Consider the following 24,432-nt stretch of genomic DNA (forward strand, 5'->3'; position numbering starts at 1 on the left):
CCAGGCTCAGGTTGGAGCCAAGGACTCTGCATTTCTGATAGCTCCCAGTGCTGCTTCCAAGAGCACCTTCTATAGGACCAGCATCTTATGAAGGCAGGGTTACCTCTGGTCACTTTAGGTTTAATTCCCACCACTATCAACCTTTGCGCTTTTTAAAGTAGGTTACAGTGATAGTTAACAACAAAAGATCACAAGAGTAAGTCACTAGGGCTATCTAGAAAGTGAACCAGTCTTGCTTCAAACTGCTATTTAGCTGGCCCCAACCCCCCACACTGGAGACACAGCACTTCCTTAGTAAGTATGAGCTTGCCTAGCCCTCTCCTGTGTCATCTGGTTTTCTCAGCAGTGACCCAAAGCACAGGCATGCCCACATGGAAACAGAAAGACCCATGTGAACAGCAAGCCAAGCAGCAGAGTACTGGAGGCAGAGAAGCTGCAGGCCATAGCTGGGACCCTGACAGCTCATGGGCAGCTAGTGTGCTCTACCTGTCCTAGGCTTGCTGGCTGCCAGCTGAGAGCCTGAATAAACAGCTGTTCTCAGTGACCCACATTGCCTACAGCTGGTCAGCTGGTCTGCATGTTGTCATCTGTGCCGACTTCCCCAGGCAGGTTGACAGTCACCTGCAAAATGTCATTTCCTGGTGCATCTTCCAGGTTTGAGGCACCCACAGGTCTAAGTGGTCTCACAGCCCACTCATGCCTGGAGGGAAGAGTCACTTTCTATTAAGAACACAGATGCAAATGATCATGGGCAGAAAGGGGCACACATGCCAGCCCTAAGGAATGTGGGAGGCAGAGAAGGGCTGAGCCTGGCCCCAGGGCACTCATCTACCTGCTGATAGAGCCCTCAGTGCCATTTGCCAAGCTGCCAGCCCTGTTCCCAGATGACCAAGTACCACTCTAGAGCAGGCAGAGAGCATTTCCTATTCCATTTCCATGGAAACACCTGCTCGAGTCCCTGTGTCTTTGCTCACTAGTTGGCCTCCTGGATCAAGCCCGGGCCCTGGCTTTCCTAGCAGGAAAGCATTGCACATCCCTGGCTCAGAGGGCTATGATGAACATGTGATGGATCCTTCCCTGGGGTGCCTGACAGGGGGGCTTCTGCTCTACCACGTGGAGCTGCATGAGCATCAGACTCAGTGGTTTGTAGAGGGATACCTGCTGGAAACAAGCTGAGAGCTCCTCCTCGCACCCTCACATGGGTCCCAGGGGCCCCTTGGGGAGGAAGCAAGTCAGAGGTCTCCCACCTCTGCACATCTCATTCACTGGGAATAGTATGTACTGCTGGGGATTCAGCCTTTTATTTCCTCAAGTCTTCTTAAGCCCTTTATTTGGCATTTATGAATTCCATACTGCTTTGGTCTTTAGAAATATTCAGGCGAATCTATACATGATAGGGTAATTATCCTGAGAGTTCTGGAAGCATAGAAGGCAAGGGCAGAGAAAGGAATTAGAGGTAAGATACTGGGCTTCCTAAAAGCCAAAGCAGAAAGAAATGCAATTTTCATTTTTTGTTTAAAAAAATCAGGATGAAAAGTACAAACCTTTGCAGGTGCTGAACCCCAGTAGGTTCCATATATGAGACTTATTTAAGATACCAGCAGGTGTATTCCTCTATGACTTTTTGGTAGGTGCAGACATTTTTTTCAAGTGGCCTGAGAGAGGGAAGGGTGACTGATGGCATTACCAGCTGTAGCCACTGGTGTCTTCAGGCCATCTGTGCTGTTCCATTTTGGAGCAGTGTTTTGATGTTCCTGACTGCTGTGTGTCAGAGTCTGGAAGAAGCAATGAACTGAAATTGTTTTAAATGAAACCTCATTCCAGGAGGGGAGTAGCCACTTGAACAGAATCGTGGGATGCCTTCTGTCCTTCCCAGTGCTCCCGTGTTCTCATGAGGTCCCTCCAATCTTTGTCCTTCTGCTTTCTCAGGGCCTTGCGCTCGCCTCTCTGTCCCTCTGTGTCCTGGGGCTCCATGGGCTAGATGTTGAGATGTCTCAACTGAAGTACCTTATTATAGACCACAGCCAACACTTTGTTTAGTAAGCTTACGTCCACATCTGTCACGATCTAGACATTGTGTATACATCTTTAATTTCTGAAAGTGTAGAATCATTTCTCCCTATTTTGTATATTGGAAAAATGAATAATGAGAGACAGACCTCTAAGCCTGGGTTTATATTTGTATCCCACCTTGTCCAGATTCTAGCTCTGTGACACTGGGCAAGCTAATCTCCCTCTCTACATGGCTCCATTTCTTCATCTGAAAAACCGGGGTCATGCCCGCAGGTACCTCATAGGATTGATGTGGAGCCTTAGGGAGGTGATGCAGCCATAGGGCTATGCTTGGGAGCTGCACCGAGTCCTTGCAATCATTGGCCTGAGATCTCCCTGATTGGCTGGACCAGGAGTCAGAAGGAAAAGCTGATGGGAAATTGTGGAGAGCAGGGACATGCTGGAGCCCATGTCTCTCTCCCTGCCTCAACTCCAGAATATGGTGACCTGAGAAGATGGTGCCCAAGGTCATGGGCCTGAGGCAAACCTGCCAAGAGAAGCTAAGAACAGAGATGCCTTGATGGGAGCTATATAGGCAGACCTGCTAGTGACCTCCTGCCCAAAGGAGAGCCAGCAGATCAGCAACAGTCCAATTCTGCCTTCAGAGCACAGGGCCAGCTGCTTCTGAATGTGTATCTCCCGCATTCAAGGCAAATTTCTCTCATGACCAACCCTAAGCAGAATATGTTGGGAAGGAATTTTGGGAACTATGGTTCCACTATAACCAAAGCTGACACCATACAAGATCATGAGAACCGTGAAGATGAATCAGTAAAACATTTTTTAAGGATTTATTCATTTTTATTGGAAAGGCAGATTTACAGAGGGAAGGGGAGACAAAGATCTTCCATATGCTGGTTTTACTCCCCAAATGACCACAATGGCCAGAGCTGAATCAATCCAAAGCCAGGAGCCAGGAGCCAGGAGCCAGGAGACTCTTCTAGGTCTCCCACATGGGTGCAGGATTCCAAGACTTTGGGCCATTCTTCATTGCTTTCCCAGGCCACAGCAGGGAACTGTATGGTAAGTGGAGTAGCCAGTACACGAACCAGCACCTGCATTGTATGGTGGTGCTTGCAGGTGGAGAATTAGCCAGTTGAGCCATTGCACCAGCCCCTGAATCAGTAAAATATTAATAGATCATTTAAATCATCAATCAATCTTGGCACACAGTAAGAACTATAAAGTGATTGTTGTGTTATGGTTATCAATATCACCATTACCTTCATCAGAATGTGTGGCCAGTTACGTGAAAGCACAGAGCTAACAATGACCCAGCAAGGAACCAAATTCTGTACCATTAACTGAACTTGGTGGCTGTCCAGGCCTCCCTCCACACATCTACAAAAGTACCTTCTTGTCTGAGACAAGAATTTAAGAAGCTTAACTGATACATGTGGACTTCCCATCACATAACATGGAAATTACATAAATCATTCTTTGAGGACATAGACTGATTTACAAGTGAAATGCCATGATAGCCACAGATTACTTGCAAATAATGCAGAAAAAGCTACATGTAGCTACTGCTGCATATGCATAATCACATATAGAACAAATTGTAGATACGTAGATATAAGACAAATCTGCATATTGTTATAAGCAGACTTGGTTTCCTAAGTTTGTGCAGACATTTAAACCCCAAAGTCTCATGTGAGTGGTTAACGAGTTAATGAATTAAGAGTGGAGACAGTCTAATGATGGCATTTGGGAGGTGGGCCTCGAGGGAGGTTTGTAGGTTATTAGTGACTTGTCCTTGGAAGGTAGTTCTCACCAGAGGGTTGGTTATATAAGACAAGCTGGACCTAGCTTCCATGTCTGTTTCCTGCCTTGCCATGTGATCATTCCTCCACCATCCTCTAACCTCACCAGTTGCCTGAACAAATGGGACCACCCAATATCCTGATCTTGCACTGTGAATCCCAAACTGTAAACTGAAACAAAACAAACTCTCAGCAGCTAAACTGGGTATCTAAATTTGACTCCAAAGCCTCTTCCGTCAGCGAGGACTCAGCAGAGCCCTGAGGGTACCTTGCGGGTGTTTGCTCATAGCAGAACTTGACAACTAATCCTGGCAATGAAGCCATCAGGAGCTATGTAGGCTGACTGACCAATAGCAGACCACATTTTTATAGCAGTTATAAAAGTGTCCAGAAGTAAGAATGGGAAGGAGCTGGGGTATTCTCACTCTGGAAGATGTGTCTAGGTCCTAGGGATGAAGAACCATGTTCCCTGATCTCATGTTAGACAAGATCATCTAACACAAAGCCCACACTGAATGTGCTATTAAGCGCTATCTTGAAGGTAGGAACAGAATGGTAGTAGAATATATCACAAAGCTGAAAATAAATCTGTGATAAGCAGGAAAACATCTTTAAATAGCATATTGGGAGTGTCAGTAAACTTGTAATATGAGACAGAATCTGTTTCTGAAAACCTAAATCAAGGCCTCAATTTTTATTTTTAATTATTCAACTAATTGTTCACACACACATATATATTATATATATAATTTTGGAATATATAATTTTGAAAATTCAAAAATGACATTTTTGTCTGACTCTGGGGTATTTCTTACCTGAATTATTTCTTTTTAGCAAACTACAAATAGATATTTTCTCTCTTGGATCTCAAAACATAATTATACTGGAATTAAAAATCAAAAGAAAAAAAGGAAACCTAGAACTGCAAAGCTAAGATCACACCTAAAGCCATGGGCTATTGGCTCCTGTTCATTTCCTATAAATTTCCAAGAAACTTAAGTTTCACAGATTTCTTGTCACAGCTTTCATGTAAATAAGATTTCTATTTTTAGTATTTCCCTTCTCTGATTCAAAAGATATTTCATACAGTATAAATGAGAGATGCAATTTAGTCACTTTAGAGAAATACCTACTATTAAACCATCTGCAGGTGGTCTAAGTGCAAGGGGTTAGCTCCACGTGGTGGCCAGCTAACCAACTCCCTTCCCAGTTCTCCTTTCAGTAGAGTCCCCTGCCCCACTCTTGCAGGCACAGCTGAAGCTCCGTGTTGGAACAGCCCACTCTTAGCTCCCTAGCTGTAGTTTGTATGTTCAAGTTATCATACCTGATATCATGTTGGCATTGGGGAACTAACAGTGAATAGGAACAGTTGGTCTACCTCCAGGTGCGCCTGAAGCTCTAGCATGTCAAGCTTGGGAGTGGTTAGCAGCTGTGTTTCCCACCAGGTAGAGAAAGCCATTGAGGAGAGGAATGACCTTGACCTGTGGAAGAAAGACCAGAGAGGAGGAAGAATGAGTCTCACTGCATTTGAATCCTTAGCTGCACACATCCTGAGGCCCCTCTAAGCATTCTTACATTAACTCTCTTTGATCTCTTTGATCGTACACATTGGCAGGGCGATGGGGAGTTACCCTTGACAATCAAAGCAATATAGTACACATAGTTGCAAGGAATCAAATTTAGTTCTATCCTCCCTATTTTGAATGAGTTACAAAAAGGAATAATGAAAAAGGTTGGAGAAATGATAAGCAGCTTACAGAGAAGGTTTTTAGAGCTTGGTTATCACTAAATAAAGAAATGATTTAATAGCTTTCTTCTAATACCATAGGAAAATGTTTTGTAGTCTCTTTGCTGGAGCAGATGGGGTTCAGGGAAAGGTGCTGTTGGAGGGACCACCTTCAGGGAAGATCCAGTTGGCTCAGCCCTGTCTTGTATTGACTTCTTCCTTGGACCAGGTGTCCACCCTTGGCTCAGGCACTTTCATGGCAGACGCAAAGTCACCTGTCATGAACACGCCCAACTGGGACCTTGGGAGGAAACAGACTCCAGAGACCTGGGAGCTCACAAGTGTCCCCAGGAAAATGCTGTGTCGTGGGGCCATGGAGGTCTCCTTAGGCCTCCAATGTTAAAAGCTGGGATATCTGCAGCTTTGTTACCTTATTTTTCCTAATCCTGCTTCTCTTCAGCTACTTGGCTAGTTTGAGATTAGTCCTTTGAACCACATTCAAGTGGGACATTTCAAATAGTTGAGCCTTTCTGGTTCCAAGGAGGTCTCTCTTCCATCACCCATGGACACCTGCCTAGCAAAAGGCTGTGGAGGAGGCCAAGTCTGAAGAGAGACGTGAAAATCCAACTGAGTCCAAAGTCAGTAGCTTAATCAAAACCCTGTAGAGCCAATGAAGCAGTGGCAAATGGGGCTGTAGATGTCATTAACAGAGAGGAATTAGACCAAGACTCAAGTCCAGAACCATGGGCACAACTCCTTAAGTTCTGGAATCCCTGTTACAGCAACCACAAAGAAGCACTCTGCTTGTCCCTCCTTGTCAGGGCACTTCCCAGCCCAGTACATGGGCCATGGCCAACCTGTTAGCCAGAAAAACAACCTTCCTCTCCCCCACCCTGCAATGGTGAGAATGGCATAAGGATCTCCTCAGTAGACAATATAATCCCATAAAAATTTAGAATGAACAGGAATAAGAAACAAAGTTCATAGTGTTAGAAATTTTGTGTTAGATTCACAATTTGTCCATGCTTGGTATTTTAAGAATTTATAATGTTTTCAAGAATTTGACCAGTGAGAACAGGAGGTCAACCCTGGGATTACACTTTAGAATAAAGTTGAGAATTGATGTGGATCTGTACTTTTAAGCTGAATTGAATAAGAGTAAAGATTTAGTAAGTTTGTAATATTGAAACATTTGTGATGATTTTTATTCACCAATATTTCATTAGATTTCAAGAGTTAAGTACTTTAAAGGTTTTGTCTATTAGCTGGGCCACTGAACTACTTAAAAAGAAAATCAATACATTACATGTGTTAAAACAGTTTAAGATATTAAAGGAAATTAAGCTACAAAAATCCTTTTTAAAAACAATAATATTTGATAGCATTATTAATAGAGTAATAAAACTTGGGTGCTGAACTCAAAAAGTTTAAGGGAAAAATTGGGTTTGAGATTAGTAACTTTAATTAACTGGACATTAATATTTAAAAGTAGCTTTTGGATTTTTTTCTGGGCATAGAAGCTGATCTGTTGATACTCCAGAATTACAACAGATTAAATAACACTCCAGTCTGAGCAGTACAGGGTAGTTTGATCCCATTTGAGACTAGCTTCCAGATAGGAGCTAATCAGCAGGACAGTGGACAATCCACGTACCATGTGAGTGGAGTAATTTAGCAGTAGTAAGCAGTTACAGGGGCTCATTTTCACATGCTGTTCAGTTTACTTTGGAGTCTCGCAGATTCAGTGGCAATGAGGATCCAGCCAGCCCCTTGAAGATCCTGTGCAGTTGATTGAGACCCCTGATCCAGATTTGTCCCCCAGCCTTCCTGTGCCCAGCAGGTTAAAGTGGCTGGCACTTGTTCAGGAACATGGCCAGCTAACTTCACATCAGGTCAATGCCAGATCTGATGGTGTAAACTTGAGGTAAACTCATGCTAGAGACATCTGCACCCACCTTGCCTTCCATAGTGATGCCTGACCCATTGACACATGTATTGAACATCTACCAAGCTTCCTGCCTTTAGGTGTTCTGTGTTTTGAATAGTGAACCCATTCAAAGACAGGATTTTTTTTTCTTTTAATTTGATGCTTCTACTAGCTTCTTGTCACTCAAGGAAGTTCACCATCCTTCTGGCCAGGGGAGCAGCTAAGGATATGAAGAATGCAGTTTCACAGATAACAGAGACAGTGAGTTCTTCCCATGCTCCTGGCCTGCTTCTTCTTAACCTTTATTTCTGTCTGCTGGGTAGAGCATTGTCAGTATGAGACTTATCTCAACCATCAGCCCTTTGTGTTGGTGAGGCAGATTCATGCAATGGCTTAGATATGGCTTGGTTCTTCAGAATCTGAAATGGGTGTGACGTCAGTGCACTCTGAGGAAGACTGAACAGAGCTTCTGTACAGCCAGGACCTTTGTTCTGGGTGCCATCAGTTGACCTCTTCTGATGTAGGCAGCCTTGTGTTTTCTGGCATCTGCCTCATAGAAGTGTTCAACAGTCCTTGGCTTTGAGTGAGTTATCAGATTCTGCTCTAAGAGCTTATGTAAGTCACAGAAGTGGTTGGAAGTGATGAGGATTCAAGGCTGAAAGGCCTGTGCTGTTATCAAAACAGATTTGCAGATAAGAACAAAACAGTTATTGAGAAAATGTGCAGTGGAAAAATCATTCTCAAGAATTTCCATCATCTGTATGGTTTTCCAGACAGTGGAGAACCGAGAGAACAGGTCCAGTATACTTCCAGCCAAAACACTGCTATTAAAAGAGGAAGTAGGGAGTGACTGCACAAGGGGTGAACCTAGTGTGGGGTAAGATGAAGAGAATAGAATCTTCCCGTTTGCATCTCCTGCTAGTGCGGAAGTTAGCCACAGCATGATTACCTGGCTCTCAGCTTCCACAGCCTCACAGAATTTTGGAGCTTGAAGGTTGCAGAAGCTTGCTTCACAGAGAGCAACAGCTATTCTTAAAGTTCAGAAGAGTGTATAGTTAAAAATATCTAGAATGTAACTGATTCAGTAGACATAAAAGCAGATGCAGGCCCCAGAACATGAGAAAGAAGACAGGCTGGGCACTGGGGGAAAGCACAGGCCCGTCCCTGTTCTGGCACAGAAAATCCCCCAGGGAGGGTCTGCTGTTTGGCATAGGGGTTAAGACACCACACGGAATGCCCAAGTCCTGGCTGCACTTGTGCGTCCAGCTTCCAAGGCACACTAAGGAGGGAGCAAGTTCTTGGGTCCCTACCACCCCATGAGAGACTTGGATCAATTTCCCAGTTCCTGGCTTCAGCCTGTCCCAGCCATAGGTGTTGTAGTCATCTGGGGAGTCAACCAGTAGATGGAAGATATTTATGTGTGTGTGTGTTTACCTCCTTCTGCCTCTGCTTTTCAAATAGATATTTTTTATTTCTTTTTAAATACCTGGTGAGCTTTTTAACTACTGCATGGGGCCTGCCCCAGAGATTGTGCAATGGTTCCTCAGGAACAAGCTTTTTGTTTGTTCGTTTTTGGGTTTTGGTTTGTTTTTCCAATATCCCAGGTGATTCTTCTGTGCAACCAGGATTGAGAAGCACTTCCCCAGCTCATACAATCATGCCTGCTCTTTCTTCTCTTCTAGCATGTGTCTGTAACAGTCTCAAGCTTGGGGACTCTGCCATCACCTGTTGTGACTATAGTGCATATTCTCACTGAGCCTGATGATGATAATGATGTGAGGACTACCTCTTTTCTGCCTAAGGGTTGTGAAGATGATCATAGGCCTAAATCACTGGGGTTCTTTGGTGGAGTGCGACTCTGTTTTCAGTATGGTCAGCTCAGTCTTGTGGTGATGCTGCGTTTGGGTTTTGCTGATCCATTTTTCCTGAGTCAGACAGTGGTGATGGGTGCATAGTTACACCAACTTAGTCCTTTGGATTCCAGGCTAAAAACAAACCAGTGTTAAATAGCCTACATTCAGAGAAGCTCCATCGGAGCAACCACTTGCCTCTCAAGGCATGCTGGTTGGCCCAGTTCAGCAGAACTGGACCTCTGTCCACTCCAGCTCTCCTTTCAGGATCAGTACTTTGCCTTTGAGAGAATACATCCTATCTCCACTCCCTAAAGATCAAGAGGCAGCAAACTTGCCCTTGCTGAGTGTCTCTTGCTTACTGAGCCAGGAAAGGAAGTATAGTTCTGTCTTGCATTCCTGGGAACCCCACAATCTCACCAGTAAGAACTCAGGCTGTGGGCTCCTACACCTGCCCAGGAGGAGCTTGAAGAAGCCACCTCTGGGAAAAGCAACAGGGTAGTACTTCTGTGTTGGAGAGTGCAAGAGCTGAAATCCACACCACTTCTCTGTTTTACTGACAGCCCTTCCCCGAGAAGTGCAATTTGGAGAGAAGGACAGACCCACACTTTCAGCCCAGCTCCCTGTTACAAGCTTTGTAGAACTATTCACCTGTAAAAATTCTGTTCATATGTGAGTTTTAAAAATGATAGGAGACATTCCACTAAAGCCTTGACCACAAAGCTGATGCAAGGGCATACAGTGTCCCTGACCCAAAAGGCAAATTCTCCACGGGCGGGGGGTGGGGTGCACTTTGTACCTCTCCCCCGCTGGAAACATGTCATAGCATATGAAGGCCTTTGGGGTTGTGTCCATCAAGAGGCAGAGTGGGTGATACTAATGTTCGTGGGTGGATGCTGCTAAGCTCTCCATAGCAGAGATCTCTGCAGCCAAGAATGTCAATTGTACTGAGACACGACAACCCTAGTTGACATGGAGTGTTTAAGATTCCTAAATGCATATGTGTATAATATTTCTTCAACCTAATAATTCTTTGTTTTACATTATAGTAATATGCTGAAGCTCAGCCCTACTACTAGCACAAAACACAAAACCAGAGGCAAGTGATATGGTATGAGGGTTAAATTTCTACCCATTATGCTGGCATCCCAAATGACCATTGGTTCAAGACCTGGCTGTTCTACTTCCCATCCATCTCCCAGCTAACGTGCCTGGAAAAGCAGCAAAAGAGGGCCTATGCTATGCCCCCAACACTCATAGGGGAGACCAAGGTGGAGTTCTAGGCTCTTGGTTTCAGGCTGGCCCAACCATAATCATTGTGTCTATTTCAGGAGTGAACCAGTGGATAAAACCTCTCTCTCCCTCCCTCCCTCCTCCTCTCCCTCTCCCTTTCTGTCCCATTCTACCTTCCAAGTCAATCAATAAATGTTTTTTAAGTCTCAAATGTAAGATTGAAGAAATTATAATTCAGCCCCAAATACTCTTGACTGTTCAAATGCATCAAGTATGGGATTTTTACTTAAGTTTCTGCTCATCATTTTAATTGTTGTTTGAACTGTGTCAAGGAATATTACTCTTCTGAAACTCTGTCCAATCAGAAATACTTAATGAAATTCTAATGAGTCCTTGTTAATGTAAAAGTCAGTTTTGTCTGCTCTTGGGCTTCACAGCCAAAGGACACAATAATTCATGAATTATATTAAAGAAGGTAGGGAAGATGCAGAACATATCTGAGGGTATTTCCAAAGGTCATAGAGAAGTAGAACTAAAAGGCAAGTTTATTTTGGTGCAACATTTGAAATCCATGCGTACTTTCTCCATTTTATGCATTTTCAATTACATTTTTGAAGATACCTCATATATATGGATTTCAATTTTTGCACTGAAATAACTTATCTTTTAATTCCATGTTTTCCTGCTTGACATACTCTCACACAAAGGAGAATGCCTTGCATTTGAGCATGTTCTTGAGCTTTTTACTGTATACGTGCAGCCTCAGCTCCCAGTCCTCAGGCATGACCTTGAAATGTCTCTGTTGTTCCTCCTCCTTGGATATCAGATCAATAACCTCGTTGTTTCCTTGCACCTCTATGTGTTCAATCTTCTCTTTAGACTTTCCTTTGATACCCACTGAATTCTTTCAAAAGTTGCTACTGATGCAAACAAAGCAGGTTCCTGAGGTACCCACAATTATCCTTGACTAGAAAAACGGCTCCTGACCATTAGATAGTGCTTCCCCTAGAATTCCAGAGCCCTCATAATGTTTATGCTATTGCCTGGCGCAATAGCCTAGTGGCTAAATGAGGATTGCATGCACTGGGATCCCATATGGGCACAAGTTTCTGTGCCGGCTGTTCCATATCCCATCTGGTTCCCTGTTTGTAGCCTGGGAAAGCAGTAGAGGATATCCCAAAAAGCTTGGGACCCTGCACCTGTGTGGGAGACCTGGAGGAGGTTCCTGGTTCCTGGCTTCCTGATTGGCTCAGCTCTGGCCATTGTGGCCATTGTGGCCATTCAGGGAATGAATCAGCAAATGGAAGATCTGTATGTCTCTCCTTCTCTCTGTAAATCTGATTTTACAATCAAAATAAATCTTTTAAAACAAATAATCATTAGCATTTTTATATATGTTTGCACATGTACACAGAGGAATCTTCCAAAAATTCATGGAAAATGTGTATTATGAGAAAAATTATGCATGGCTTTTGAAAATTTTGTAAATGTTTATTTATAAAGCAAAATGAGTAAAAGAACTGCCATCCCCTGGTTTACTCTCCAAATGTCCACATCAGCTACAACCAGGAGACCAGAACTCCAACCAGGTCTCCCACATGGGTGGAAGAGACCCAAACACTTAGACTATCACTGCTGCTTGCCAAATACTAACAGGGACCTGGCTCAGAAGCAAAAGATCCAGGATTCGAACCCAGTACTGTGATATGCAATGCAGTCATCCCAAATGGCAGCTTAACCCACTGTCCCTCAGTGCCTGCCCCCTTCCAAAAAGTTTGCACTAAAATAAGCAACTTTTATTTCCACTGTTCCATAAACTTGTTTTATTTTTAATTTTGAATATAACATTCCGTAGAGTCTGGGATTTACCCCATCCCCAAATTCCCACCCCCGATTGATTTTTTTCCCATATTACAACAGTATAGTCCTTCATGAGGAGTTATAATTCCATCAGTCTGTTTTTTACGTGTGCCCCGACATTGCTGGTACAGACAATGTCAGACAGTGCAGCATCTCATTGTCTAGATATATCCAACAGTCTCATTTGGAAGTCCATCTTTGATTTGGAATTAGGGATGCATGTTGCAATTTATCTTCACATCTGGATAAGGTAGACTCTATTACTCCATCACCATACATTCCCTTAAATGAGAAGCCACAAAATAAGGTCAAGAACAGGTATGAAGTTAAAACAACAAAAAACAAAAATTATAACACCATGGAGTCGAGAAAACATGCCTCTAAACAATCAATGCATGGGTGATGAAAACACTAAAGCCTAATTTGCATGATAGTTTCCTTATATTAGAATATATGGTATTTGTCCTTTTAGGGTTGACTTATTTCACTGAGCATAATGGTCTCTACTTGGAACCATCTAGTTGCAAATGGTATAATTTCATTCTTTTTAATGGCTGAGTAATATTCCATGGAGTATATGTACCACAGTTTCTTTAACCACCCCCCTTTGGACAAATTGTTTCCATGTCTTTGATATTGTAGATTATACTGCTGTAACTATAGGATTACAGATCTCCTTCTCATATGCAGTTTTCATTTCTTTAATATTCCTAGGAGTGGGACAGCTGGGTCATGTGGCAGGTTTACTTACAGTTCTCCAAGTACTCTTCATAGTGATTTCCATAGTGGTTGTACTAGACTGCACTTCCACCAGCAATGAAGAGCACCTTTCTCCCCACATCCACGCCAGCAGATGTTGTTAGTAGAGTTCTGAAAGTAGGTCAATCTGACTGGAGTTACTTGATACCTCAATTTGGCTTTCATTTATATCTCCCTGACGGCTAGAGAACCTGAGCATCTTTTCTTATGTCTCTTACCCATTTTTGAAAAATGTATGTTCATTGCTTTGCCCATTTTTTTCACTGGGTTATTTTTTGGTTTTTGGCTTTTGTTTTTTCTGGGTTTGTTTGTTTGTTTCTTTACTGTCCCTGGGTTTCTGAAGCTCTTTGTTTATCCTGGATATTATTCCCCCATCAATTGTGTAGTGTGCAAAAATGTTCTCCCATTTTATTGGTTGCTGCTTCACTTTGTGTCCTTTTCTGGACAGAAGCTTTTTAGTCTGCTATAGTCCCATTTGTTTATTTTGTCTGACTGCCTGTGCTTTTGGCATCTTTTCTAAGAAGTCTTTCCCCATTTCTATGTCTTGGAGTGTGTTTCCTATGTTTTCCTTTAGTAGTTTGATGATTTCTGGGTGTAGATTTAGATCCTTCAACCATTTAGAGCTGATTTTTGTATGATGTGACAGGTGCGGGTCTTGTTTAATTCTGCAAGCTGCTATCCAGTCGTCCCAACAGCATTTGTTGAATAGACCAGGCTTTTTCCTCGGATTGTTTTCAGTTCCCTTGTCAATGATTAGTTGACTGTACATGTGTTGGATCCCTTCTTGTGTTTCTATCCTGTTACACTGATCTTCTTCTCTGTTTCTGTACCAGTACCAGACTGTTTGACGACCACTGTCTGTCTTGAGGCCTGGAATTGTGACTCCTCCAGCATGATTTTATTCTTCAGGAAAGCTTTGGCAATTCATGGTCTCTTGTGTTTCCAGTGAATTTTTGTATCTTCTTTTTCTTTTCTATTTCTGAGAAAAATGTTGGAATTTTGATTGGGATTGCATTGAATCTGTATATTACTGTTGGTAATATGATCATTTTGATTATGTTAATCCTGCCAATCCAGGAATATGGTAGGTTTCTCCATTTTCAATGTATTCTTCTATTTGCTTTTTTAATATTACATAGTTTTCATCATAGAGGTATTACACATATTTGGTTAACTTAATTCCTAGCTTTTAGGATTCCTCTTCTCTATTTTAAAGGGAGCTGTGCTTACAATTTTGTGTACACTAGTGCCATCAGTTTGTGTTCATTTTGTGTCCTGCTACCTTGCCAAAGTCTCTTAGGAGTTCCAATAGTCTCTTGACTGAGTCTTTTGGTTCTCCTATGTAGAGAATCATGTCTTCTGCAAATAGAAATGATTTCAGTTTCCTCTTTTCCAATTTGTATTCCTTTAATTCCTTTTTCTTGCCTAATAGCAAGGACTTCCAGTACCATAATGAAGAGTAGTGGTGACAGTTGACATCCCTATCTAGTTCCAGATTTTAGTGGGAAGGCTTCCAATCTTCCCCCATTTAGTATGATGCTGGCATTAGGTTTTTTTGTAGATAGTTTTGATTGTATTGTACAATGTTCCTTCTGTGCCTATCTTTCTGAGGGTTTTCAGCATGAAGTGGTGTTGGAATTTATCAAATGCCTTCTCTGTATCTATTGAGATGATCATATGGTTTTATTTTTTCTCTTTTATTATATTTTTGACAATCTTTATACATAGTTAATTAGGGTAAAAAGGTTCAAGGGCTACAGGAAAGTGGGTAAGACTATTATTTCCATATTGTTTCCTTCATGTATCTGAGGTAAAGGGGGATAGTGAGGGAGAAGCCCCAACCAGTCTCCCACCCACCCCAGGTCCCTGATGTGGGGCATGCTCTGAGATACTTGTTCAAATGGTTTTGATAGTTCACCGGTTATGAATTGCTGCCAGTCTCACCACTCCAATCACGATGAGGTCGTTGAAGAATCCACTGATTGACATAGTCCATCATAGAGTCTCCATTTGCCCAGTATTTTGCTGTCAACATATAGCTGAGGTGGTTGATTGACTTGTTCTGTCTTCTGTCTTTTCTTGGTTAGGGTTCTGAGTCTGGCATTTCGATTGGGGATCTCCCCAAAGAAACTTTGAGGTGTTCCCAGACCAGATTCTTGTATGTACTAGCAAGCACAGGGCCCGGCACAGTCCATTGCCCCAATCAGCTGGTGGTTGCAATTGCTGGGTTGGTTCTGTTTTCAGCCCTGACTCTACTGGAACCAATGGGTGTTGCAGTCCAGCCTGGCTCTGCCCAGCACAAACTCGGCCCTCGCATAAACCAGTGGGAGCTTCAGCCTACTTGGAGCAACCCACAATAACCCCCACCAGGCCCGCCCCCTACCCTGGTTTGCCAGTATGTTTAGCAGACTAGTCCAGTCTGTCCCCCATCCCATTTGGCTCTCGTACATGTTGATGGGTATTAAAGCTTAGTTCCATCTAACCAGCTCAACTATCCAGCCCTCATGGATGTTGAGTGCCTCTCTGTCTAGCCACCCCAGCCCCTGTCCTAGTTTTCGTGCCCTCCCATGGGAGTGGTAACCCAAGAGGGAGGAGCCCACTATTTCCCTCCCAGGTCTCTCTCACTCCCGGATTATGCACTCTCCAGGTACTTCTGTGATTTGACTTGACAGAATTAGCCCCCAGTGCCAGCTTCTGCCAGCTGATGCTGTGGCTAAGCCCAAACAACCCTCACCCACTCTAATTTTGTTTGCACCAGCAGGAATAATCAGCTCAGCCTGGCTTTTCCCTGATCTGGTCCACATGAGGTGCACAGGTATTGTAGCCCTACTTAGTCTGGTCTGCCCCCATCCCAGCTCACGCTCTCCAGTGGGAGTAACTGTCCAGCAAGGGAACTCCCCCTTAATCCCCCTGCCGGCTCTGCCCCCTCCCTTCCTGGTTCTCACATGTGCTGATTGGGTGCTGCGGTCACATCAAGTACAGGCAACTTCACCTTGGCATTCCATATTATGCACTGGTTTTTGTTGCGACCAAACCTGGCTCGACCCACACTGTTCTGGTGCTCTGATTTGCCAGTGGATGACATGAACTGATTCAGCCTGTTCGGCTCCCGACCCATGCCAAGTGTATGCCAGTGGGAAACTTTCTGTGGCCTATTCTGGACTGTTCTCTATCATGCTTCTTGCACTTACCTGCCAGATCTGTGTCCTGCCAGAGGAGTTGCCCAGGCTCCTCCATCAGAACCCCTCCCAATGCCAGATTTTGCGCATACCAGGGGTCCATGAGCCAGGCCTACTCAGTTCACCTCCTGTCCTAGCAGGAACAGTGACTTTTCCTGACTGGCCTTCAACCCAAGCTGGTTCTTGCTGTTGGATGTTTCAGCCCAGCCACGGTTTGTCCATACCCACATACGGCTCACATATGGCTCAGTAGGGGTTGAGACCTAGCCTAGTCCATTCCCCATCTACCCTTGTCCTCCAGGACACCAGACGGTGTTGGAGTCTGGCCCGGCTTGGTGCGTCCAGTCCCAGTCCACACTTGTCCCAAGGGAGACTACAACCGTATCCTGATCAGAACGCAGCCCCCATTCCAGCCCAGTGCCCCTTGGTGGGAACCTCCATCCAGTTAGGGTGTCCCCTTAGATCCCCAACAGGCCTGTTCCTACCCATAGATCAGTCCAGCATAGAATTCAGTCCAGGATTTCTACTTGTGTGGCCAGAACCTAGGAGCTTGGGTCTTCAATCTGCTGTCTCTCAAGGTGTGCATTAGCAGAAAGCTGAAATCCAAAGCAAATCTGAACTCCATTGTAAGGACTCCAGCAGATATCCCAAGAAGCCACTTAATCACCGTGTCAAACACCTTCCCCAGAATGTGTTTCTCTGGAGAAAAATCTCATGAGTAAATCCATTGCTCAGTTTCCTTAAGGTAGTCTCTGAGTCCCTGAGTTGGAAGATCCAATGCTGGGTGATTATATGGCAGACAGTGCCACACATTTCCACCAAACCCAGAGAGAGAGAGGCCTTACCCAGAAAGAGAGGGCATAGGGCTGAGGCTGACCATGAATGAACCATGAATGGGGCAAAGGCAGAATCACTTTGATTTGAAAGGTACAAAGAACAGATTCCAGTCATGTACCAGGGGAGTGACAGTTGCATAAGACAGTTCAGCCCAGTGGCCACTCCAGCCCTCTTTTCTTCCCCAGCTGCCTGTGCTCAAGGTCACGGGTGCTTTGCTGAATTCCTGTTTCCTGAGGAGTGCAGGAACATAACCAGATCTCCCTGGCTGGGTGCCCTGCATAGATTAGTTTATGGAACACTCTTTTATTCCTTGGGGAAAGGTCCTTAAATAGCAAAGAAGGGAACTCCAGGGAGGCAACTGGCCTACACTGCCTCATGGGGAAGCAAAGAGGCCTGCTGCATTGGCACTTGGAGGAGCTCAGCAGGGTAGTCGCTCAAGACTTATGTTCCTTTTGGCAGGATCAGCTAAGGGGGAGTCTCTTGGATCATCCACAGCCTTACTTCTGAGTCTGTAGTGTGCCCACACAGACAAGCAGATGAGCAGGACTGAAACAGAACCACCAGCAGCACAAGGGCATGTAAAGGAGCATCACTCTTTGCATATTGTCTTTAGGTCGTATGAGACCCCGTGCTTAGAAGCCAATCCCTCTGCCACTGAGAATGTTGGCAGATCTGCTCCAAGAGGATCCCATATGCACAGGGCTGTGGGCCTAGCTTGGGAGCTGCAGGAATGGGGGTTCCATAGTCACCCCAATCCTGCAGCTTCCACCCCTTGATCCCTGCCATTATGGACAGCACAGTCCCTGCCTTGAATTTCATTGAGTGGTCACTGCACTGTGCAGTCCCTCTGTTGAAAAAAAGACTGCCTGCCACCTGTCTCAGGGTTAATCTGGACTCCTACCTTCACCCTACAGTGGGACTCCAGGTAGGTCACACAAGCACAGTCATGAAACTCTGCAAAACTAGCAAGGATTCTTCCTCTGCTAGTTGTGCAGTTGAAGCCAACCTTAACACCATCCTGCTGTCTAACTGTGGGAAGATGTAGATGTCCTCAGCAGGTCCTGGGGTGGAAACATTGGCCTTTGACTTATAAAGCAAGACCCACAGAGACATCCCTTTTTGTGCAGGTGCACGTGAGCATCCTCACCTGGAACAAGCATTCATTCAAGCCTCCAAAGGCAGATGTTGCAAAGGGGCACACACTTGTCAAGTGAGGAAATAGCTTGAGGATGTCCCCAAGGAATCAGCCTTTGGGAGAAATGAGGCAGGTGTTTGAATGAGGCAGGTGCGCCCTGAAAGCAGACTTCACATCCAAGAATTTGGTTACTATCTGATTCAGCCAGGCTCCAGTACTTGAGAAACTAGCTCCTGTCTCTGCCACAGCCATCCAACAGGGATTTCCTTAGGCACCCCTGGGCCTCCTGCGGCTGCTCCCTATCTTACTGCCAAGGGGAGGCTATTCCTGGGTGCTTACACTCCTGTTACAGCTCAAGGACTGGGTAAGGCTTGCCCTGAACAGGATCTCCCTTGTGAAACTCAGGGAGCAGACAGACCATTAACCAGAGCAGCACAGAGTGGCCAGGCTGAGTTGGGAGGCAGGGGATGCAGATACTCAACAGGTCCTGGTGAGTAACTCCTACTCCAGGGAGAACCTTCCTACCTGCTATCAGTAGGGCAGCCATGGCCCCAAAGTCTCTGGAGCTGCTCCACATCAAACCTGCAGGAGAACGACATTGTGGCATGTAAGTTCAAGAGGAGCCCCACCTCGGCCGCCTGGACTAAAAGCATCTGTGCCACATTCTTTAGGACTCCATGATTCACCCTGAGAAACCTTAATTGCTGCTTTTCACCCTCAGTTCCTTAAGCCACCCTCAGGAAAACACCTTGGGAATTGTGATATGCTATGCGGAGGCTGCTGGGAAAGGAGTAGGATCCACAAGTCACTCGCAGAGAATGTAGAGAGAGACCAAGGATTGAAGGGGAATTGGAAATTCCAAGCAAATCAATCATAGGAAATCCCAGGTACCTCTATCAGTGACACAAGAAACAGGAACAGTTGCAGACTGCTAAATCTTAAGACATCAAAGCTTCCAGTGGGGTTTATACATGGTCTCCCTGCACAGCTCTCACTGTGCACCAGCTCACAGCTAAGTGTTTGAAGTGCAGGGACCTTTCTGGGTTCCCTTCTTGCTCTGGTTCAGGCTGCAGCTTTGCCACATGTCCATGCCCTCCAGCTGGCAGACACCTTGTCACCTTCCAACATTGAGTCCAAGCAGAACTTCCCAAGGCAGATGCATGCTCTGTCATCATCTGTAAACGTGGCCACTCGCTTCTTTGCACTCCAGCCTGTTCTATGTAGGTTTAGGGCTAATGTTAATATACAGGTTGAGCATCTCTAATCCAAAACTCTGAACCTTTGAGCACCAACATGACACTCAAAACATTTTGAATTTTTAAGCATTTTGGATTTTGTACTAGGGTGTTCAACCAGTAAAGTCCACACAATTTTTTAACATCTGAAAAAATCCAAAATCTAAAATCCTTCTGGTGCCAAGTATTTTAAGCAAGGAATGCTTCATATTATCAACTCAAAAATTAACTGTGCCTGGCTCTCTGGGCCTTTTTCATCTCAAATAACAGAGAAAACGATGATGGTGATGAATTTGTGTTACAAGAGGCAGCCTTAGAAAAGATCAATATCTTTATGCATCTTCCTTTTTAAAAGAAAAGGCAGAGGAGATTTATTTGAAAGTCAAAATTGGGGGTGGGGAGAGAAAGAAAGAAGGAGGGAGAGAAAGAGAATGAGGTTGAGACAGCTCTTCCATACCCTGGTTTATTCCTGAGATGACCATCATAGTCAGGGCTGGATCAATCCAAAGCAAGAAGCCAAGAGCTTCTTCCAGATCTCCCACATAAATGGCAGGGACCAAAATACATGGGCCATTTTCTACTGTTTTCCCAAGTGCACTCATAGGGAGCTGGATCAGATGTAGAGCAGCCAGAGCATGAACTGGTGCTCACCTGAAATGCTAGCCTGCCATAAACTTTTTAAATAACCCGTTTAAAATCTGAAGATACCTATTGAGGGGACTCCACCTGAAAGATCCTCAGCTAATGTTGGTTGAAAGGATGAATCAATTCCACCGTCTATTGTATTAGGAGATCTCAGAAATTGGACAAATAATAGAAACCAGCTCAAAGAAGGTTCATAGAAAGAAAACATAGTAAAGAACAGAGGATGGCCCCAGAAGAAAGACAATGACTGTGGACTTCTTACTCAGGTAGCCAGGACCTTCTTGACTTAAGTAGCCCTTGTCTCTGTTCTCAACTTGACCATTTATCATTGGTTTTCCATGGACCTGGACTCCAGTCAAACCAAACTGCTACTGCCCCCTGCAGGGCCCTTGCTTTTCTGCCTGCATCCAGCCTTTGTATTGGCCTCTCCCCAGGTCTTCTAACTGGGAGTACAGGTGCTCATCTCCAGGGCTTCTCTGTCTGACCACCTCCACCAAAGACCATTCTGCCCCACTGGACATCATGATTTTTACTTCAAGTCCCCTTCTTATTCCCTCTAAACAATTTCTTGTCTCAGTCATCTATGTCATATTTGTTTTCAATGAGTCATATGTTCCATGTGCCAAAGACAAACATTGTCATTGTAGTTTGGCTTCCTTTGCCCACAGTAGGTACACAATAATTGCATATTAGACTGACCTGAGTTTCCTATATACCTGTGGAGTAACTGGCTTATTACTTAACAAGGGAGTATATGTTGCCTCAAAGCCTGGGAAATATTGTAAGCCCAGTCAGAACTCTCTTTAATTTTTTTTTAATTTTTGATGTTTACATTGTTGAAAGGGATGCATGCCCATGTGAACCATCAATTAGGGTGGGAGGGGCCAATGAATGGGGGAAGTGGATGAGACAACTGCCTCCAATTTCCTTTTATCTTTCTGTATCTGAGTAAAGTGGGAAAAGAAGGGGAGAGGGTCACTTCCAGCACCCCAACTACATCAGTATCCAGGAATGGGGAGTGGTTATCCCATGTCATCCCAGGGTCCCTGATATGGAGCATATTTTGAGGATACTTTGCATCATAAGTTTGAGTGATAGACTTGGACACAGACAATCTAGGAAACCCAGGGGGAAACATGCATGGTAGAAAGCCCCTCCCCCAATTCCTTGCAGCAGCAAAAGATTGCTGGGGGGCTCTAGTGAGAGCTGGAGGGGTGGCAGGGAGGGGACTGGCATGTGCATTGCGAGACAGACACCGGTGAACTTCATCCAACACCACCAGGCAGCCCACAAGATAAGCCAGGAATCCCTTGCCCATACTTGATTTCTGCAAAGCAAAATAGAGAGAAGTGGTGGCTGTTTCCAATGGCAGGTCAATACAGGCTCATCTTGCTTGGGATCATGGATCACCCCTGGAGTTGTGTCCTCTGACCTGAATTTTTCCATGCATGCCCGAAGTAATCCCATCAATACCATTTCTAAACAGGGTCCATGGCCGAAGGCGTTGGCAGCTTGGGTGGAAGGAAACAAAGTGATGCTGCTTCCTGGGAACTCATGTCTCCAGTGCTAGGTTTGGCCAGGCCCTTGTCTCTTTGGATGATTTGCTGCACTTGGTCACGTGTGTGTGTGTTTTAAGTGTCGTTGCTATCGGGGTGAGGAATTGCTCCTTAAGCTCTGGATTTGGGAGGATGACATTGCTGGTGATGCTGTATCACCAGTACACTGCCGGAAGTTTCCCAGCCATGTCCCATGATTCCATGCTCTGCACTAACGTTCTATGCCCTCTCACCCACAGGTACCAAGGGCACACAGGAAGTCTTCCAAACCTGGCCAAGTGCACAACTCTGACAAGACGACTCGTTCCAGTCCTTTGCCAAGTGCCACTTCCCAAAGTCATGGCAGCATCCTGCAGGCCCCAATTGACAGTCCGCTCCCGGGGCCCAGCTGGATGCACCTGCCTCCCCAACGCCAACAGGAACTTGCCAACCCAGCCAGCAGCCCCCAAGGCCCTCCCTGGTGCTTCCAGAGAAGCAAATCATTGTTCTGTTTGCCCACAGATGGCCCCTCACCAGCCTCCTCCTCTGAACCACAGTGGCTTTCCAGTAAAGGGCCCAGGGCATCAGAGCGGAGGCATAGCCAACCTTTCTCCATCGACGACTTGGAGGGGGCCCAGGAAACAGATGTAGACACAGGCCTACGGCTGTCCTCCTCAGACCTGTCTGTGGTCTCCGCGTATTCTGCACCCAGTCGGTTCTGCAACACGGCAGAGATGCCAGTCCCCTCTGAAAGCTGCAGCAGCCACTGGCCAAGGCATGAGGAGTCCAGGGAGGGACTACTCCATGCTGTCAGCAAGGCCACCACGGGGGTTTCCTGGGTCTCTGTCCCTTTCTTTAGCACAGGTTCTTCCAGCTCCTCAGTGACAGCTGGTGCTGCTGCCCCAGATGCAAGCACTTCCTCACTTCCCAGGTCACCCCCAGAACACCCCTGTGATGCTCCCCAACTCACACAGACTGGCAGAACCATGCCACCTCTCCCAGTGTTGGCTGATCCTGGGGAAAACGACGTGGAAGAATTCTACATCTGAACGCCTCCATTGTGGTTTTCCAGACACATCAGTGTCCTCAGCCCCACACCCCAGGTCTGTCTGGAATCTAATTATCTCCTGCCTGGGAACCATAAGCACATTTGCCATGCCCTCCATTCGTAACCAAGAGATGGCATCTTTTACGGACTTGTGATGCAAATAAATCCAAGACAAAGCTAGTACCCGTAGAATATATTTCTGAATGCTCAATTTGAGGCCTGGCTTACTGCACTTACACCATGTAAATGTATCATCATAATGATTTGAGATGAAAAAGAAAGCCTAGTCAGCCAGAGCTGATTAGCACATTTTCCCACTGAGGAGGAAAAACAATTAAAGCCAGAATATTGAATGTGGAAAGCGTGCTGACTTGTGGGAGCCACCCGTGCACCATAATAGAATGTGCACCTTACAGGACTCTCCATACGTATGTGCATGACCAGGGAACAGCAGCCCTAGGGACTTCTTGATCTTAGAATGGAAAACGTCAGCTCGAGGAGACGGCTGTCGCCAGGTATCAGACTATAGAATGACTCACTTTGAGGCCATGCAGCTACTGAAAATCTGGATTTACATGAAAGTGACTGGGACACTTTGTAAGGATGTGGCATGAGTAACAAACTCCTTGTGCATTTCAGCTATGATTTGCGTTCCAAAAATTAGACTTGCATCTATTTTTCAGTGATATTCATTATAATGAATGAGGGCTGTGGATGACTGCTGCACTATCCAAATTTATGGGATCACTGTGTAAGTCTCACTCCTGGAATTGTAGAATAATAGGCTGTCACACATAATGGGTAGTCTTAAGATTTGTAGTTTAAAAAGCACAGTGTAAGGGTTGTATGTGTATGTATATATGCATACACATACACACATGCACACACCAGGAGCCACGTTTTCTTCTACTGCTTTTTCCAGTCGTCATACATGGCCACACATCCTGTATTTAAATTTGTGATATTTTAGCTGGCATTTTGATTTCATCAGTTAGCAGCAGTCCCCCTCCACCCTAATCAGAGACCTACTGGTGACACTGTCCTGACCCAATACTCATGTACCACCAGCCTTCCAAACATGCACGAGGGCCTTGGGGACGGCTGGAGCTGGAGCCCAACCTTGGCTCCCACAGCATGAACAGTCCTTAAATCTCACCCCAGTAAGGGTATGTTTACAACTCCAGCCTCAGCAATGCCAAGTTGTTCCCCAGATGCATAAATATTTATCTCTGGGGGAAGAGAACACGGATTTGCCTTGTTCCTGCCCCAGTGTGGTGCTTTTTGCTTCAATGACTCATGGCATCATTTGCATTACTCTCAAAACACTCACACCAGCCCAGAGGGCCTCAGAATCCTTTCCAACACAGGTGTCCACAGGACATTACCATCCTCAGACTCAGGTCTTCAGCACCCTTGCTACGAGAGCCTTAGATTCTGCCTCCAACAGCCTGCGCCGGCCAGGCCTTGGAATTGTAATATTCTGCTCCAATGTAAATAAATAAAAAACATAGTCTCTTCTAATTTTGGACCAAAACTAAGCAGACCTTCTTAAAAGGGCTACATAATATATAGGTTAGGCTTTCTCAGTCATATGGTTAACTACTGCCTTTTCTGGTATGAAAGTAACTATAGATAAAAATATAAGTGA

At 45.1% G+C, this 24,432-nt stretch overlaps 1 protein-coding gene across 1 annotated transcript in view; it reads left to right on the forward strand.

Moving 5' to 3' along the window:
* The window catches only part of FAM124A (family with sequence similarity 124 member A), a 74,847-nt gene extending 51,947 nt beyond the window's left edge, over positions 1–22,900 (forward strand). The window contains exon 4 of the mRNA XM_004577494.2: positions 21,997–22,900. Coding sequence (XP_004577551.2) covers positions 21,997–22,785 — 789 coding nt within the window. The 3' untranslated portion in view covers positions 22,786–22,900. The remainder of the gene's footprint in view (positions 1–21,996) is intronic.
* Positions 22,901–24,432: the final 1,532 nt, after the last annotated feature.

Source organism: Ochotona princeps, chromosome 12 (genome assembly GCF_030435755.1).
Source record: "Ochotona princeps isolate mOchPri1 chromosome 12, mOchPri1.hap1, whole genome shotgun sequence".
Taxonomy (NCBI): domain Eukaryota; kingdom Metazoa; phylum Chordata; class Mammalia; order Lagomorpha; family Ochotonidae; genus Ochotona; species Ochotona princeps.